The sequence below is a fragment of the Bison bison genome, unplaced genomic scaffold, assembly GCF_000754665.1.
Source record: "Bison bison bison isolate TAMUID 2011002044 unplaced genomic scaffold, Bison_UMD1.0 scf7180017864265, whole genome shotgun sequence".
NCBI classification, from domain to species: Eukaryota; Metazoa; Chordata; class Mammalia; order Artiodactyla; family Bovidae; genus Bison; species Bison bison.
In genome coordinates this window covers 625,507-645,756 of record NW_011494837.1, presented here as the reverse complement: position 1 = coordinate 645,756, position 20,250 = coordinate 625,507, and the positions used below count along the sequence as shown (strand labels likewise).

The window sequence follows — 20,250 nt, the reverse complement described above, 5'->3', positions numbered from 1 at the left end:
GGATATCTCAGTATCTTCCTATTGACTGTCTGCTCCTTGTTTGCCTCGTTTAATAAAAGGTTCACATTGTCTTCTTTGATTCAGAAACCTTCAGCGCAACTGGAAAACTCATCAGATTCAACAAGAGCAGAACAGTCTGCTACGTGCCCCAACTGAGCCTAGTGTTGATTCTAGGATGCTAAAAATTGTAGTGTCAATGATGAGGAACCAGTATGATCTATTTAGAATAACCCACCAGGTTTTAGATAATAACTTCTGACAAAATCTAATTCCTTCTACCTCTGCACAGAAGTTATCACTGCAGTCATTTTCATATTTTTTCACTTCACTTTAATTTTCTTCTTACACTTTAAAATAAGGGTATAACCTTGCATAATTCTTCTCCAAAGGATGACAGCCTACAACTATCATAAAACCATACTACTAACAAAATTCTCTCTAGTAATTATCACCCCTTCATATCCTAAAACAAATCTCATTTAGTCTTTTAGACAAAGCACTCCATATGCTGCTGGCTGCCTGTCAGTTCTTAAGTAGGGAACCAGAAATGCCTATAAAACAAAACTTCCCACAAAAGACATGTTTATGAGGATAAAGGTTAATAGACAGCTGCCATAGATCACATATATGACAAGTGAAGTTCACTCTTTGGTTTGACAAGGCATTGTTTTAGATGCCGGGAACTCATGGAAAAAAGAAATAGTTCCTGCTCTTGAACTCGGCTTGCCCAGCTCAGAGAGTGCAAGTATTTTGTGGCCAAAGCAGAGGAGAAGCAGGACCATGCCAGAGGTGAGGATTGAAAACCTGGGTCATAGTGAGCCGCTGCAGAATTCCAGATATGGAAGGAGTGTGATCACAGTTTCACATCAGCAGGATTGCTTCAGGTGCACTGCAGGAGTTATTGAGGGAATTAGAGGGGAGACAGAAAGACTAGTTAAGTGTCTGTTGCAGTGATCAAAATGAAAAATAAATCATTTGAAAAGAGGATTTGAAAATGGGCTGTATTTAAAGTATATGAACTTTAAATCAACATCTAAGTTAGTTTTGAGCACCAGGAAAGACAGAAGCCTAGAGGACCCACTGATCTCTAACTTAAATCACTGAAAAAAGAATGCTACCCTTTTCAGAGGACAGAAATGCCAAACTTAGGAACAAGGTTAGTTTTGAACAACAGCAAAAGAAAAAAAAAAAAAAATCATGTCACCTGCATGACAACTTTATGAAGTGGGATATCCCAGAGACAGTAGATGTAGAAATCTTGAGAGAAAGCCAAACCGGAGCTACAAGAATGAAAGTCATCAGCAGTGGGTGAGAGTGAAAGCATGGAGTGTGTAAATGTCTACGAGAAGCTCAAGAGTTAATTCTAGGGGATGAGTCTGGAATGCAGCACAAGACTCAGGACAGGTTTTTTTCTACCACTGTCGTGATTCAGAGGCTACCAAGGTGATAATATTGGTCCAGTCTTCAGGAAATTACTAGCTATGTGAATCTGACACAATCTGTTCATCAGTTAGAGCTTCAGATTTCTTACCTGCAAAATATGTATAACCACACTCACATAGAAGGTAAGCTATGTTAAAATACCTAGCCCAGAAATTGACATATAATAAGCTCTCAAAGTTTCATATTTTAACTTGAATCAGAAACCAGAAAGCTCATAGAAAATTTAACTCATGATCACTCCAGCCCCAAAATGGCTCCTCCTCCTTTGTTTCCTTGACCAAGCCAAAACCCTAGAAGTCAATCTTCTCTTCTCCCTCTACTTCCCTGTCTAATCTCACCTGAGTCCTACATTCCTGTCAAGTCAATCTACTGCTTGTACCCTATGGCCTCTGCTTCAACTAAGGCTATCTTGACTTCTTGCCTGGATCACTGCAAGCCTCCTTCCTGGCCTTCCCTGTCCTCCCACTCTTATAGTACAGCCAGAGTGAGCTTCCAAAAGGCAAATCTAATGCCATCTACTTGCCAAAACCCTTCTCCCCTTTGCATAAAGTCTGTATTTATAGCATGAAAAATCATTCATGATCTCAAGAAACGTAGTTTTTACTTAACTTTCCAGCCTCAAATCTCACCATTCTTCTCTTTGAGGAATCTGGTCTAGTTACAGAAATCTACTTCAATTCCCTAATTAGATCACATCTCTTCTCTTAGACCCATCTAATCTCATGGACCCTGCTACCTTCTACATTCAGTTCACCTCCTCTGAGAAGTCTCCCAAAGGCTCAGATAGGTTCTCTTCTGACAAATTTCCATGACTCCCTGTTCTACATGGCATGTTCCATATTCATTAGATTATATATTTGATCACCTTCATTAGATTATATGTTTCCTAAAGACAGAGATGTTTCTTACTCATTATGCTATCCCTTATACATGGTATGTTTAATAGTACATTTTAAGTGATGAATATTTATCTCTTTGGATAAATAAAAAATCCATTAGAAATATGTTGTATCTTTTAACCATTTTTGAATCCTATTGCTCAAGTTTCTTCTCTAGCTCCTTGGTCACCTTCATTAGATTATATATTTCCTAAAGACAGAGATGTTTCTTACTCAATATGCTATCCCTTATACATGGTATGTTAATAGTACATTTTAAATGATGAATATTTATCTCTTTGGATAAATAAAAAATCCATTAGAAATATGTTGTATCTTTAAACCATTTTTTGAATCATATTGCTCAAGTTTCTTCTCTAGCTCCCTTCTAATTCAAAACTTTTAGGTGTGTAGTGTTTGCCAGTTGAACTTCTCTATGTTTCTTTCCTTGTTTGTAAAGTGGGGATAAAAATAGTACCTACCACATAATATTACTGTGAGGATTAAAAGAGTTGACACATGTAAATCATTTAGAAATAGCACCTGGAAGTAGTCAAGAGCTCTCAATAATTGTTAGTAATTACTATTGTCACTGTTGTTGTTATTAGCATTTCCTCTAAGGTGGGACCTTCATGACTGACATCTGTCATGAACCAGGGCTCAGGACAAATTTCACAAAGTCACAAGTTAAAGAACAGGGAAAACTTTAAACCTAGAGGTCAGCAAGGAGAAATGTCATGAGTCCCCAAGTCTCCCAGTATCCCCACGGAAAGGCATGGTGGGACTAGACACTTGCTTAACACATTGTAGATAAAGGTTCCAGGTGAAGGACCCCACTTTCTTGTCACTGTCTCTTCCTACAGGATACTCATGAGAACAACTTTGTCAAAAGAGAATAGACAGCTTGCTTGGCACCAAGCAATCTGGATTTGGGTGTCAACTGTTTATAGGAGTTGTCTGGAAAAGTCAGCTCTCCAGCAGCTAAGGATGTTTGGGTCATGGGAAACAGTAAACCTTATGGACAGGAGGAAAAAGCCACCAGTCTTTACAGGAATCTGACTTTGGGTCCAATGCCTTCATCTTAGAGAAGAACATGACCCTGTCTCACTCATTGTCCAGCCAAACCAGAGAGAAATCAGGAGATCATTTTGAACAATAATGCTTGATGTCCCAATTTTTTATGAATATTTCTTTCTGAGGCACTTCAAATGCTGACTTGCTTCTGCTTTGACTCCCTCTTGGGTAGTTGAAACTCCAGATTTTCTAAGAGTCTGCTCCTATATCAAGACAAACCCCCAAATTTCCTCAAATAGCTTTTGTTTTGGTCAATAACATTAATTAATGCATCAGGTACCATAAGTAGGGATAAATATACAAAATATAGACATGAAATTCCTGCTTTCAAGTATATTTCACCTGAGAAGAAGCAGGTGAAAAATTATAATACAGTGTAATAGATGCAATAATAGAAATGTGTACAGGACTCAGAAGCAGTCAGAAACTACTCTGTTCAGCCAGAGATTACATTTTGCAAACTAGGAAGTAAATATGTTTTTGATTTATCCTTATTACAAAACTTAGGATTGGATTTGAAGTCCAGTTAGCAGATATACAACAAAAGATAAAATGGTAATCATCACTCCTAAAATTGATATAAAACAATTGGTATAAAACAGGAGAGGAAGACATTTTCATGAGAATTGAAAAGCATTCCTGCGGACTAGCCAGAGGACACGTTTGGAAGCTATAAGGAACTAAGTTCAGATTTCAGCTCTGCTGCCTATGCTGTGTGAATTTAGGCAATTTCCCTAACTTATCTGAGTCTAAATTTCCTCATTTAAGAATAAGGATAATAATAACTACCATATTGAGTTATTTTAAGCAGTAAATGATAAAAACATGCAAAGCATTTAGCACATGATACTTAATAAAGGCAGCTAATTTTTTTCTCAGACTATAACTTCACTTGTCATCTATTCTATGCACTTATAATTAGGTAACTCTGAAATTACATAGAGAGGTCTCTTGGGGTGGGATTTTAAAGTCTTTCTATAATGGAATTCTATCCTGTTTTTCTTAGTTACTTTTTAAAGCTATCCACAGTAGTTTTGATGCACTATAAGCATTTTTATACATATCCTGTTTTACTAAAATGTGTTGCAAAATGTGTTAAAATTCAGGCCTAGTCAGTAGCAAAAATAGAAAACAGATAAGAAAAAGCATCATATTTAATAATAGATATACAATGAACAGGAAAAAAAGCTAATATTCTGATACGTTAAAGTGTTCTGGTCACAGACACTGATGGGATTATGAAAAATTACCTATTTCTAAAAAGCTAAGCTTAACAATTAAGAGGAGGTTCCTGCAGCCTATTATTGCTTCTTTTTACAGACTACTTCTAGCATAAATTATTGATATCTTAGAGTCATGTCAAATGGTGTCACATAAAAAAGAAAATGAGTTTTTTTTAATTATAGAAAGTGAAAATGCATAGAGGGTGCTACAATAAAGACAACATTGATAACAATATTTACATTTGCATTTTTGTATTTTTATTGTTGGCGTGGGGAAGAGATGAGATTGCTTCTCTGTAAATATCAGGCTGTCCCTCAATTTTCCCATGTCAAAAATACAGAAAATAAACCCTTTCTTTTGTCTTTTCCCCAGAGATAATGTAAGAATAGTTAAATGAATACTTTTGAACTCTTCATTTAAAAATAAACTACATAAATTCCAGGTCAATTTTACTGCATGATTAGGAAATTCCAGTGGATTATATATTAAAAAGATAAATAGTAAATATCTTACCTTATCTTGATGTGATTTCTTAAGTACGAAAAAAATAATTTATTGTTACTGTCATCTTGTTGTTACTCTTAACTTTGGCTTCTTAAGAGATTCCTTTCCCTAGAGCTGCATTGTCCTATATAGTAACCACTTGCCCCTGTGGCTATTTAAAATGTGAGGTCAATTAATTAAAATTAAGTGGAAGTAAAATTCAGCTCCTCAGTCTTACTAGCCACATTTCAAGTGCTCAACAGCCACATGACCACTTGCTATCACACTGAACAGAGGGAGTATTTCTGTCATCATGGAAAGTTCTGTTACACAGTGCTAGCCCAGAGGATACTCAGGCTAAATGTCCTGTTGCTCTGTGGTCTTAAACTGAACACTGATAGCATTTTGAAGATTAAATTACCTTAGAAATTCTGGAAGGACTTCATAATCATGTCAGTGTGAGACTAGGGGAAAGCCAGAAGTAAGTGAACAGGAATTAAATGGCAAATAAAGAAGAAAGAAGGAAGGATGGCTGCAAAAAGAATATGCACTGACATTATTAGAAAAGAATAAAAAGTGATTCAGGAATTTAGGAAGTACAATTTTACTTATAACATTTGTCACATATGGTTTTTACTAAATGCATCCATATTAGGCTGACTTTCTGATGTCCTAATTGGGTTTTGAGACATTCCAGCTAAATCACACAAAAACTATTTCTGGACATTGTGATGAAATTTAACCTCTCATCTCTATACCACAAGTTTAAAAAACATATTTTTCCTCTCAAGAGGAGTCAGCAGATGCTATGAAGATACTTGTAATTCTTGATCACATTTTTTGTATTTATCCTTGTCTAGACTACATGCACTCACAAGTAGTTTTCATGCTTACCAACGTTTTGGTTTCCACTTCCTGTATAAAGGGAATTATAACTTAGTGTATGTATTGTTTGTCCCCAGAAGTAAGAGGATAACTGTGTATGTTTGCATTTAGGTCATCCTGTCCATTGAAGAAGGTTACAGACTACCAGCTCCCATGGGCTGTCCGGCATCTCTACACCAGCTGATGCTCCACTGCTGGCAGAAGGAGAGAAATCACAGACCAAAATTTACTGACATTGTCAGCTTCCTTGACAAACTGATCCGCAATCCCAGTGCCCTTCACACCCTGGTAGAGGACATCCTTGTGTAAGACGCATAATGTTGATTTTTTCCCTTGACAATCATGATTTCTTTCAGGCTGCAGATAAGACTAACAGATAAAGAGGAGAAAGTTTGCCTTGATAACTGTCTTGGTTGTCTACTTTTTAGGATATTTTATGTAAGCCATATTTATCAGCTGAAAAAGCAGTTTATTAACATTTTTTAAATGATTTTTTTTCCACAAGAAAGCAGTTTCCCCCTTTCTGTTTCTCTATATCTAATCTTTATGAATCCCTTTTTAAATACTTTTCCTTGTGTGGGTCTATAGTATTTATAATTCCTTTCTTGATTTACTGATTTTTCCTTATAAGTAGAATGTGTGTGTGCATGTGTGTGTGTGTGTGTGTGCAGCCTCTTTAATTTTCATGTTCATTCAGTATTCTGTCCCTCTATTTGAAATGGCAAGCAGGACAGGGGCAATTTGTGAATCAGTCAGGAGCAAGGATATTTCCTGCTGATATGATCACATCCAGCTGTTGTTACTTTCCATTGCTAAAACCAGAAAAAGACAGATGACAAGACAAGAAAATGAAAGAGTTCATCTCCCATTTTATAAAAGTCAGTAGACTTGAGAAGATCTACTCACTTCTCTCTGAAAAGCAATGATAAGAGGGCGAGTAGAAAGGGGAAAAAAAAAAAAAACACACTACCATCTATGTCTGAACGTACTACATTTAAAACACTATCAAGTTGAAAATACATTTCTGAATTTAGACCAAATTGGACTTAAACATAACCAAAGCACGTTCAAAGCTTTCTTTCCTGACTCAGGAGATGGCCAATGGGCTATGCAGATGTTCAGCTTTAGGTCAGAAGTTCAAGTCAATGCCAGTTTGAGTGACAATGAGGCCAAAGGCTCTTCAAGGACTCCTCAAAACAAGCCTCAGTTCACAGCAGAGCGCAGAAGAGTTCACCTCTAAATCATTAATTGGCAGCCTCAGTAAAGTGAAGCCAAGCATGAAATAGCTAGAGATTAAACTATTACTCTAGCCGTCTTCCCTCAAGCAGTCCAGCACAGGAAGCTGGAGTGGGGAGGGTAGGGTGGGGGTACCACTTTGGATTTTATCATAAAAGCAATGGGCAGCCCTTGAAGGATTTTAAGCAAGAGAACGGCCTGATCACATTTGCATTTCTGAAACATCACTCCAGGGCTGATTTAAACTGAAAGTGTAAAACAAGGAACAAGACTGGAAGCAGGGGCTGTCAAATGTTTGCAGCAAGCCCAACTAGGAAAGGTCAGGGCAAAGAAACAGGAAGAATGTCACCCTCTGGAACACCAAGAGTTAAGAACTGACCTGGAGAAAAGTATGCAAAGGAGACAGAGAAAAAACAATCAGACAGGTAATGAGGAAAGTAGGAAGGAGCAGTATCCGTAGAAGCCAGAAAGGGAAACAGTTCCAAGGAGTTTAGTGTCCCAGCCTCCACAAAGCACCAGTAAGATAAAAACAAAGTGTGTCCATTGGATTTAACAACTATGCACTTAGGAATGCACGGGTGGCCTTTGCAAGTGCATTTTCAGTAACGTTGTGTAAGATAGACACGATGGGGAGGAATGAACGTGAGGTCAGAGAGACGAACAATACAAAGTACCACGTCCAGTACTGGTTTCTCAGAAAATCTGTCTCTGAAGAGAAAGAGAAGTAGTTGGAGAAAGTGTTTCATGGGCTTTGTTTTTATATGTTTTATTGAAGAGACAAGTATGCTTTAATGTTGGGGAGAAAGCGCTGCTAGGATGTGGATTGAGTCTGAAATGATTTAATCTGGGCATCTTGCGCTACAGGGTGAATGGACTCCACAGCCAGTGCCCGCCAGCGGAACTCTCTGACTGTTCTATGACTGTAGAAGCAGGCAGGTAAGAGCTTTCTTTTTGAAGAAAAGCAGACTGAAAAAAAGAATTCTTCCCTGCTTTTCCAAGATAATAAATGTTCATAATATTGAAAATAATGATAAAGAATCTAAGATAAGAAGATACCACAAAGTACAAATGATCCAGAGCTAAATTCCATATGAGGGCTGGTGTCTGAGGGTTAGGCATTGTGGTTTAACGGGGTGTGTGCAGTAAGGCCAGAGAAAGGCAGGCTCCGTGATGGCCCATCACAGGCAGGCCAGGAACTGGGCTTTATAGAAAGTTAGCAGTTTATGGCACCCCACTCCAGTACTCTTGCCTGGAAAATCCCATGGATGGAGAAGCCTGGCGGGCTGCAGTCCATGAGGTCACTGAGAGTTGGACACAACTGAGAGACTTCATTTTCACTTTTCACTTTCATGCATTGGAGAAGGAAATGGCAACCTACTCCCGTATTCTTGCCTGGAGAATCCCAGGGACGGCGGAGCCTGTTGGGCTGCTGTCTGTGGGGTCGCACAGAGTCAGACACGACTGAAGCGACTTAGCAGCAGCAGCAGCAGCTTTAATTGAGTTCTAAACTCTAATCTTTGGGGATCCAATTGGAAGTCTTTCTGACTGATTTGCTCTCCTTGTTTCTGACAAAGATATATATGCTACAGACTTTGCTCTCAGTGTACTTTTGTTGGGAAACAAAAGGAACCAGAGTTATACAGGTATCATGCCTGAACCTTTATCAGCATTCTTGTTTTCAAAGCAGCCTGAGTGAGTTACCAGTTTCTACCCCCTCACTCCCAGTGCCATCCACCTACCCTGATCCTAGAGCACTGAGACTGCCTGGGGAAAAGAGATGTGGTAGGTTGAAGGACGGCAGTGTTAGCAACAGGATGCCTGGTTTGTTTTATGCTTACAAAGCCGTGACATTGCCCCTCCACCCCAAAAATTCCAAAGCCTAGTCTCCCTTCGCCGAGTGATGTTGGACTAAGGAGATGCGATAGAGCATAGAATTGCAGTCTGTCCTGCCATGTACCTCTCAAAGGTGAAAGCGTCTAAGAGCATAATCCACAACAGCTCCTATTAAACTCTCCTGTACCTCTTTCTCTACGATCCCCTCCTTCCAAGTGTCTCTCACATTCCTGCACTGACATAACTCTCTCACCCACTACGTCCCCATGGTTTTTATTCCACTCTAATTGCTTTTTTTCTCAAGAATTCACCCAAGAAGCTTTTATCTGTTCTCTTGACAGTGTAGTAATAGGGGAAAAAAATTAAGGTGATGAAAAGGGAGGAGGAAGGCTGAAACCCACAGCTTAATAATTTTATATGAGTGATACTGGAAATTTCATAAACATTAATTTTTCTTTCAAAAGACAGTATACCCAATAGAAAATATCATTGGTCAGAGAAGGCTTTTATTATTTGAAACAGCCATTCCAAATAATGCTGACTTTTTTGTGCCTGACACACCCCCATGGTAGTATTCAGAGCTCTGTGAAATCCCCAGTCTTCTTGCTTTCTCTCCTATTCAAGAAAGTATATGGATATATAGATGAGGCTGCAGTCCATGGGGTTGCTAGGAGTCGGACACGACTGAGCAACTTCACTTTCACTTTTCACTTTTCACTTTCATGCATTGGAGAAGGAAATGGCAACCCACTCCAATGTTCTTGCCTGGAGAATCCCAGGGACGGGGGAGCCTGGTGGGCTGCCGTCTCTGGGGTCACACAGAGTCGGACATGACTGAAGCGACTTAGCAGCAGCAGCAGCAGCAGCAGCAGTGATATTATAAGTATAGACTTAAATCCAATTGATTGTAAAAAATAATTTGAGAAAGTCCCTTAGTAATATAAGCAGTCATCCTCTCATGAATGAATTTCAAGGTAGCTTCACTTTCATTCACAGTACAATGATACCTTATAACTTCCTTTCAAAGTATCTGTAGCTTTCACATGATCCCCAGCCCCTGGGAGAAAGACCCAGCTTGAGGCCAAGGCTCCATAGAGAATGGCAATAGGAGCAGTGCCTGGCCAGGCCCCTTGAAATACCCCTATTCCCTTTCCCCTGACCCTCAGGATCAATCTTAAAGTTACTCTCAACCCCAAGCAAACATATTACCATGGGATCCAGAATTACTCTGGGGCCCAATAGTTCAATAGTACAAAGTGGCTGTCACTCACGCCACCCACATTGTCCTACACACTCACTCTCCAACCTCTTCAAGCTCTAGCCCTGTTTCCTCTAGACACCAGAACCTTCCAAGCTGGCCAGTGCCATTTTGGACAATGCTGCAGTGCAATAGGAAAATAGCGCTTTCTTCCAGTCCCTGCGCCAGATCACCAGAATGTCACTGATAATTTTACAGATTATGGGCTCCTTGAAAGCATCAGCTATAAGGTAGCATTCAGAATAAGGCAGCATTTGACCAGATGGACCAGTCCATGACAGAGATCATATTTCACCCAAGCCAATGCAGAAAGGAATATTCTCATTACCTGCTGGGCCATAGTTAAGGATTTAATAATATTTAAGTTCTTAGGAACTGGAACCACCACTTGCCTTGGTACATATAAGTCAACTGTTGAACTTTCAAGCACTTGATTTCTAGTGATGTATGAACGATGAAGGTAGGGAAAAGCTCAAATCAATATTATCTGCTTTAGAGAACTTCAAGTAAACATTATAAGGCTAAATGGTACTACCTCCTTCCATCCGATTAATAAAGCGCCTATAATGCTATCTTCTGAGGGCAATAACTTTCAACAATTTGATATAAATGCTTCCATACATTTTTTAAAACATCTTGCTAAGTGCTGCCTAGGCTGTCCATAATTCCCACTTGTTAAATTGTTTATAAACCAAGTAATGGACAACTTATTCTGTTTAATTTTTATAACTAGTACTTATAATGTTGTTTCTCATGACAGAGAAATCACAGGCTGGCCAAAACCAATGCAATTGAGTGATAAGCAAAGCTTTGTGGATGAAAGACAGACTATTAAGTATTAATCAGGAAATGTGAAACTTCTACCCATTAGAAAATCTAAATTCAACTCACATGAACTGTTGACACAATATGATAATAATACTGATGCTAATATCAATACTAATACTGATAGAAATTACTATCATCATTATCAACAGTAATTATTACTGCTGCTTGTTGAGAACCTACTATGAGCCAGTCGTTGTACTAGGCATGTTTATCTGTCATGTCATTTAATCCTGTTTTTATCTCCATCCTTCATGTGAGAAATCAGAGACTCAAAAGAGGCTAAATTTCCCAAGGGTACACAGCAAATTTGGAAAACTCAGCAGTGGCTATAGGACTGGAAAAGGTCAGTTTTCATTCCAGTCCCAAAGAAAGGCAATGCCAAAGAATGTTCAAACCACTGCACAATTGCATTCATTTCACACACTAGCAAAGTAGTGCTCAAAATTCTACAAGCCAGGCTTCAACAGTACGTGAACCAAGAATTTCCAGATCTTTAAGCTGGATTTAGAAAAGGCAGAGGAACCAGAGATCAAATTACCAGCATCTGTTGGATCATAATAAAAGCAAGAGAATTCCAGAAATTCTCATTTCTGGAATTGAAATGAGAAGTCAGTGCTTCATTGACTACACCAAAGCCTTTGACTGTGTGGATTAAAAAAAACTGTGGAAAATTCTTAAAGAGATGGGAATACCAGACCATCTAACCTGCCTCCTGAGAAACCTGTATGCAGGTCAAGAAACAACAGTTAGAACTGGACATGGAACAACAGACTGGTTCCAAATCGGGAAAGGAGTATGTCAAGGCTGTATATTGTCACCCTGCTTATTTAACCTATATGCAGAGTACATCATGCAAAATGCTGGGCTGGATGAAGCACAAGCTGGAATCAAGCTTGCCAGGAGAAATATCAATAACCTGAGATATGCAGATGACACCACCCTTATGGCAGAAAGCGAAGAGGAACTAAGAGCCTCTTGATGAAGTGAAAGAGAAGAGTAAAAAAGCTGCGTTAAAACTCAACATTCAAAAAACTAAGATCATGACAAACAGCTGGGGAAACAATGAAAACAGTGACAGACTTTATTTTCCTGGGCTCCAAAATCACTGCACATGGTGACTGCAGGCATGAATTTAAAAGATGCTTGCTCCTTGGAAGAAAAGCTATGACAAACCTAGACAGCGTATTGAAAAGCAGAGCAGACACATTACTTTGCCAACAAAGGTCCATATAGTCAGAGCTATGGTTTTTCCAGTAGTCATAAATGGATGCAAGAGTTGGACCATAAAGAAGGCTGAGTGCCAAAGAATTGATGCTTTTGAACTGTGATGTGGGAGAAGGCTCTTGAGAGTCTCTCAGACGGCCAGGAGATTAAACCAGTCAATCTGAAAGGAAATCAACCCTGAATATTCACTGGAAGGACTGATGCTGAAGCTGAAGCTCCAGTGGTTTGGCCACCTGATGAAAAGAGCTGACTCATTGGAAAAGACCCTGATGCTGGGAAAGACTGAAGGCAGGAGGAGAAGGGGATGACAGAGGATGAATGGTTGGATGGCATCATGGACCCATTGGAGATGAGTTTGAGCAAGCTCCAGGAGTTGGTGATAGACAGGAAAGCCTGGCATGCTGCAGTCCATGGAGTTGCAAAGAGTCAAACACAACTGAGTGACTGAACAACAACAACACACAGCAGGTAATTATTGAGTCAGGAATTTGAGTGAGAGCTACCAACTGCAAAGCCTGTTCTTTCCACTACAGAGTATACAGTCATCCTAAATTGTAAGATTATTTCCAGTACTTCAGTTTCAGAAATATGCTTATTGGAAAACAGATACATTTTTGCATCTCCAGATAAATTTTATCTGGACTTCTTAGACTTCATAGGTGAAGTGTATAAAAGTTCCAAAAAGAATTTGTAGCAGTGCACAACCCGTTATTTTATGTTCTGCTAAGAAAATACAAGGATATAGAACATAAATATGCCCTCAGTCATGGAAATAAGAAGGAAGCATATTGTCTATATATTCCTTCAACATCCTCTTGCAGTGCTCAGCCACTTGAAGAACATTACTTGAAAAAAGAAAATAGTAACTACAACAAAATACAGAAATGACGAAAATGTAGCAGCAACATAGTTCCAGAATTACATCCTCAGGCATTTTTGTAGATTGAATTTTTCCAGTGTTGGCAAATATCTGCTCTGCTTCTTTTCCTTGTTATGGCAAACATTACTTTCTCACAGAGCCCAGATGCTGCCTCTGTATCCTTTTTAAGACCACATTTTGATTACCACTGGCAATGAATTGTTGTTGACATATGAAATGAAATCTATTTCTGTCCCTCTGTGTGTACTTAGTTGTTCAGTCAAGTCTAACTCTTTGCGACCCCATGGAATGTAGCCTGCCAGGCTCCTCTGTCCATGGGATTTTCCAGGCGAGAATACTGGAGTGGGTGGCCATTTCCTTCGCCAAAGGATCTTCCCAACCCAGGAATCGAACCCAAGTCTCCTGTCTCCTGCATTGCACACCAATTCTTTACTCACTGAGCCATCGGGGAATTATTTACATATAAAAAATGGACTTTCCTTGAGGTCCAGTGATGTTACTCAGAGTGTAGTGACCATATGCTAAGAACTCTACTCAGAATGTGGGAAATATTTAAACAATATTATTTCTACCCTGTATCTATCCTTCCTAATATTCAAACATATCTCTAATTTTAAACTGAACAACATAATTTTCAAATTTGCTTTGAATTTCATTCCTTCATACTTTTTACCAGTTATTAGCCTTATTATGAGAATTAAATAATGTCAATAAAAAAACCTGATGACTTACTGAAAATAAAAGGCTGACAAAAAAAATCATGTTCCCAATTTAGCACTGTGGAGAGTCAGATTATTTGGAACAAAGAGATATTGCTCACAAGCATGCAATAGTCACAAGATTTATGGCATGGTTCTATGCACTTAGGATTTTTATAACATCTTGTGCAAAATCACACTCTAAAATTTTTAAAGAATATCAAAAGTTTTCATTAATTGAACTTGTTTTCAAGTTGACAGGCCTAATTATAGGGAGGGCAGTGTTTTCCTTTTTTATCTAATTAGATAAATTCTTCCTTCAAAAGATAGGTAGATAGTGTGTGTAGTAGATTGCTTTATGTGGTGGTGGTTTAGTCTCTAAGTTGTGTCTGACTCTTGCGACCCATGGACAGTAGCCTGCCTCTGTCCATAAGATTCTCCAGGCAAGAATACTGGAGTCATTGCCATTTCCTTCTCCAGGGGACCTTCCCAACCCTGGAATCTAATCCGAGTCTCCTGCATTGCAGGCAGATTCTTTACCAACTGAGTATGAGGGAAGCCAGATTGTTTTATGGATTCACTAAATAATGTGAAGTGTAGTCCCTTGGTCATGAGATGAAAAACTCATGTAAAAATAGTGATACTGAATAAAGTAAATGTTGTTGTGATCCTAGGTCCCCTAACCCTTTGCTGTCTCACTCGCCTTTAATTTCCTATCCTTCACTCTACTGAAATCTATTGTTGTTTAGTTGATAAGTTGTGTCCGACTCTTTGCAACCCCATGGAATGCAGCATGCCAGGCTTCCCTGTCCTTCACTGTCTCCCAGAGTTTTCTCAAACCCATTGAGTCAGTGATGCCATCCAACCATCTCGTCCTCTGTCATCCCCTTCGCCTCCTGCCTTCAATCTTTCCCAGCATAAGAGACTTTTCCAGTGAGTTGGCTCTTCACATCAAGAAGCCAATGTATTGGAGCTTCAGCTTCAGCATCAGTCTTTCCAGTGAATATTCAGGGTTGAAACCTATAAAGACAGACATAAACAAACATTTTTGCGATACAAGGAGTAATCTAAATAAACAGCATATTCATTAATAGGATGACCATTTTAGCAATAGATTCTTACTATTCCATTTAATGAGTTAAATGAAAATAGATTCTTCATCATACATCACATTAGGTCATGGACCAAACCTTTCTGCAGAGGATATTCAAATCTTAATCATCACTTATTTAATGAATTCTTTTAGTACTTTCAGCATTATGCTAAGGCTTACAGAAAATAGAAAGAGATATGAGATATGATTCCTGCCCTCAGGGAGTTTTAATTGACTCTTAAAATTCTTCCATCTTATGGGGCTTTTCCCAAGGAAATAATTCAACTGAAGCATAAAGATACATGCTTTATAATTACATAATCACCTCTAATAAATTTAATAAGATTGATAGCAATTTAAGAGTCTAACTCAGGGAATTAACAAATTATTAACCATCAAAACATAGAATATTATATACTCATTTGAAAATGAGCTATGAAGACCATTGAAACATGGAAAATATTCATCAACATATGAAACACAGCAATACAAATAGAATGGACACTATCTGTAGACCTCTGCTAATATATAAAGGCAAAAACTAGAAAGGAAGTAGTTTTGTTAGAGTGGTAAAGGGAGAAAAGTCTTTAAGAATGTGGTAGTTTCATATTAAAATAAGATCCTGCCTTGGAATAGTGTTTCTCAAAGTATAACTTTCTTTGAACCATGGATTTATTACTTTTATTTTTATATGATGAATGTAAAATATGGAAAAGGTTTGAGGAGAAAAACATCCCTGCTTTTTAATGGTAGTTTGATACCTACTGATAACCTAAGAACTTTCTAAATTAAAATACCAGTACTATTACAAACTCAAAGGGCTTGTTAGAGTAAAAACTTTTCAGCTCTATCAGTGCTATTAATTTTTACATATTTAGATGTACTGAGAATATGTTTATTGTACCTTAAACTATACCATTACCTCTTCTAGCTATACACCAGTCCTTTCTCTGATCTAAATTGACCATAATTTATACCTGGTAGAATTTCCTCTAATTCTGCTCCCTCCTCATTTTTCTGAAGAAAGTAGTAGACCTTTGACCTTCTGTTCTACAATATGTAGTTTTTTTATGTAGCTTCAGGTTTTGCTGTAAAGACATTTCTCAGGTGGACAGCTCCCACTAATCACCAAATAGCAGAAATTTCTACATGCTCAGCAAATAGCAGACTGAATTTATCATTGTACATGGTTGATAAGAAAGGGCATTTATTGTTTATTAGGTAATATTCCAGAGAATTCATGTGAGGGTGATGGTACCCAGCCCTCAAAGCCAGAAAATAACAGCATTTTTTCAACGTCATTATAAGATAAGGTGAAAGAAAAGTTATTGCACAGTGGCTGTGAACAATGCGGGGACCTTGACCTTACTAAATCAACTGCCAATGCAGTTGTATAAAGGCCAAAGAGTAACTGGGTTACTAAAGATGTGTGGAGGGAACAGGAATTACAGTACTGAAACAGTCTAAGAGCAAACAGAGGCTGCTTTTCAACAGACAAATTGGCCATTTAAGTCATTTAGTGTACAGAATGTACTTCTATGACCTTTCTATATTTTATGTCCTTTAAGGACATAAAATTAGCAAATAATATTTCCACTCACCAATTATATGAATTGTGAAAACTCAAGTTCTCTCGGGAGAGAGAAGTGGAAATCATCTGACTATGTCTGTGCATCAAGAATGGTACATAGGAGTATGAATGGAAACACCTGAACACATGCTTTTAATTTTGTTCAGTTTCAACAGATTTCTAAGATGAGTAATTAAAAGACATGAGAGCCACAGTGTTTTAAAATAGAAGATTCAAAAAATAAAAAAATTAAAAAAAAATAAAATAGAACATTCAGATTTCTAATGTACGTGTTTTTATTTATGACAATTAGCAATAGGTGTACCCTGGTTATTTTGATATTAAACTTGGTCAGTGAACTTACTACAGCACTATTCTCTGAAATATGTTCCATAGGAAACTGATTAGAAAATATAGGAAAATAGTGCAAAAGCTATTCTGAATCCTCTTCTGGATCCATACTGCACATTAGGATACTAAAAACAAAGAAATGCCACAATTTAAAACCCTGTTTAACTCTATTTGTCATGGATACCTTTATTCTTATTTATATGTAAACTTTTATTTGATAATTCTTATTAATATAAACACCTCTAGTAAACTAAGAAATATAGCGACAGTTAAAGTGCCTGTTGGTAGATGCCATGATATCTTTCAACTTTTGAACATAACTAAACTTTGTCTTGAATCATTCTGATATTGATTAGAATGTAACAGTCCATAATCAAATAGCATTGCCATTTTTAGTACAGGAAAATAAAATGTGACTTAACAGCCTCCAAAATAGGAAATATGGTAACAGAATTAAGTACTGGTAAAAAGGAGTCACTATGAAGTGTCACCAGACTCCAAATGGACGATAACACTGGACAATCACAGTCACAAGTGCATTTAGTTTATGCAGATTTTAGTTATGTAGAAAGAGCAATAATCCCTGAAATTCCCTGTCATCCTTCTTCACCCCATGCCCATCTTCAGCTAGAATCCAGTTCAGAAATATAGAAGTCAATATAAAATCAAAGAACAATCAGAAGTGAATTTTAGGTCTTTAGTAGGAACTTTGTCCTAAATAATTCCAAGGGGCAACTTTCAGGGTCTTCAGGAGTCATACCGTGTACAAGCTGTTTGACAATGTATTACATCTCTGGCTTTTGTGCTCCATAAAGATCCAGGTTCTGGTGATTTAAGGGTCATTTAGCGTCTGCCTGCAATGCGGGAGACCCGGGTTCGATGCCTGGGTTGGGAAGATCTCCTGGAGAAGGAAATGGCAACCCACTCCAGTACTCTTGCCTGGAGAATCCCACGGATGGAGGAGCCTGGTAGGCTACAGTCCACGGGGTCGCAAAGAGTCGGACACGACTGAGCGAGTGCTTTGCCTTTTTGCCTTTTTAAAGGATTTAAAGGGTAATTTTGGTTGTTCAAGAGTTTCCATTTTCACCTTATATATTGACCTTAAAATTTAATTCCAACTCTCATACAGTTTTTTAATTAATTTATTTTTAATTGAAGGATAATTACTTAACAGAATTTTGTTGTTTTCTGTCAAACCTCAGCACAAATCAATTTTAGGCTTATATAACTTGCATATGCCATTTTGCTTTAGTGGAGGAATTCTTATTCATATGGTTTTATCATATGTGCTCCTGTGTTATTAGTTTGTATTTTAAGATGAAATAGTTCAAATATGAATAATATTTGAAAACTATTATAATAAAATATTCACAATATAAATATTTTTAAATGGCTCTAGTTAAGTCTCTGTGGATTCTGTTATCCTTTAAACTTTATAAAAAATTAAAAGCAAAGTAAATGGGAATTGGATTATCCTTCAATATTCAATATAAAAATAATTCAGTAATTTACTTGTGGTGGGAAATTTTTTATTACTTAGAAAATACTGATTGACTCAAACACCAAACATAAAAAAAATGTTACTGCTTTATCATTTGATATAAACTCTAGACCTAATAATTTTCAAAATAATATACTTATTATCCTAAAGGGATGTTAAAGCACATTTATTGTTATTATTATAAAAGCATTCATATCAGTTATTTTTAACACCATACAAGATGTTTTTAATATTATTTTTCAGGTATTTCAGTAAGGTGAACAATATAGTTTATTATTAGAATGTCTTAAATATACAATTCTGAGTTATTTTTACTATAATTTCTAAGGTTATTTCTGCTTTTATTCTATCTCACTTTAGCTTGTATAAAACTACTTTTGTGTATATAGACATATGTATCTATATATACACACATTCACTAGCCTTTTCAAAATAACACTTTTATATTATTTTTATATTAAAACTTCAAAAATATCCCCAACTGGAATACCCTTTGCATCAGATCTTAGGAACAGAAATACAGATTTCCATGCATGTGAACTAAGTCACTTGAGTCATGTCCGACTCTTTGGACTCTATGGACTGTAGCCCACCAGGTTCCTCTGTCCATGGGATTCTCCAGGCAAGGATACTGAAGTGGGTTGCCATGCCCTTTTGCAAGGGATCTTCCCAACTCAGGGATTGAACCTTAGTCTCTTAAGACTCCTGCATTGGCAGACGGGTTCTTTACCACTAGTGCCACCTGGGAAGCCCCACAGATTTCCATATCATTTACTATAAGACCCATCAGTGGCAGATTCTTTTTTCTTGCTAACCCCAAATTTCATTGATTTTCTTTAGTTTTGTGTTTTATTAATGTCTGTGCTTTTGGCTGTATTACCCTATGCTTGGATATATGTAAATCTTATTCATGAAATTGAGCTCTGTGACAACAGAAATTACTTTTTAATAAATAATAAATTCTTGTTGAATGTTTGAGAATAAATGAGGCCTTAACCTATAAATTCACCATTAAAAAGAGAAGGGGCTCTCATAGTAAACGTGAAAAAGGCAATAGGGCATGAAATCAATGGAAGGTCAGAAAGTGTATAAGTGAATAGCCTGTGGCTAGTTAGCTTTTGGGGGGCTTTTCTTCAAATTTGAAAGCACAATTTCACACAAGAGAAAAAAGTAAAGAGATTTTAGCAAGATACAAGTTTTCTAAAGACACCTCAAGTATAAGAGGTAGTAGTGGCAAAAAGTAGGAAAAGACAAAAGAAACTGACAAGCGAAACTGACCAGATAAAAGTGGCTGATTTGAATATGATGGAACATTTTTAAATCTAGTTCTATGGAGGATGAAACATTTGAAGTAAGAATATTGTAAAAATTAAAAATAAAGTTGGGTATTTTTTGCTTTAGCTGGTTTTTAAATGGTCTCCATGCTTGTTTGTTTTTTTTCTTATAGAATACCAGACTCCCCTGGTGAAGTTCCCGAATATCCTTTGTTCGTGACAGTCGGTGACTGGCTGGATTCTATAAAGATGGGGCAATATAAGAATAACTTCATGGCAGCGGGGTTTACAACTTTTGACCTGATTTCAAGAATGAGCATTGAGTAAGTGGGGCTGGGTTTGTTACTATATTCAGATGTCCACTTCAGTTCAGTTCAGTTCAGTCACTCAGTCGTGTCTGACTCTTTGCGACCTCATGAATCACAGCACGCCAGGTCTCCCTGTCCATCACCAACTCCTGGAGTTCACCCAAACCCATGTCCATCGAGTTGGTGATGCCATCCAGCCATCTCATCCT

The 20,250-nt window shown here is 37.6% G+C and overlaps 1 protein-coding gene across 1 annotated transcript in view; it reads left to right on the top strand.

Annotated features, from left to right (window-relative positions):
• EPHA6 (EPH receptor A6) overlaps nt 1–20,250 on the top strand; it is a 1,018,858-nt gene that overhangs the window by 993,416 nt on the left and 5,192 nt on the right. Inside the window, exons 16-18 of the mRNA XM_010848390.1 lie at nt 6,099–6,292; nt 8,088–8,159; nt 19,907–20,056. Coding sequence (XP_010846692.1) covers nt 6,099–6,292; nt 8,088–8,159; nt 19,907–20,056 — 416 coding nt within the window. The remainder of the gene's footprint in view (nt 1–6,098; nt 6,293–8,087; nt 8,160–19,906; nt 20,057–20,250) is intronic.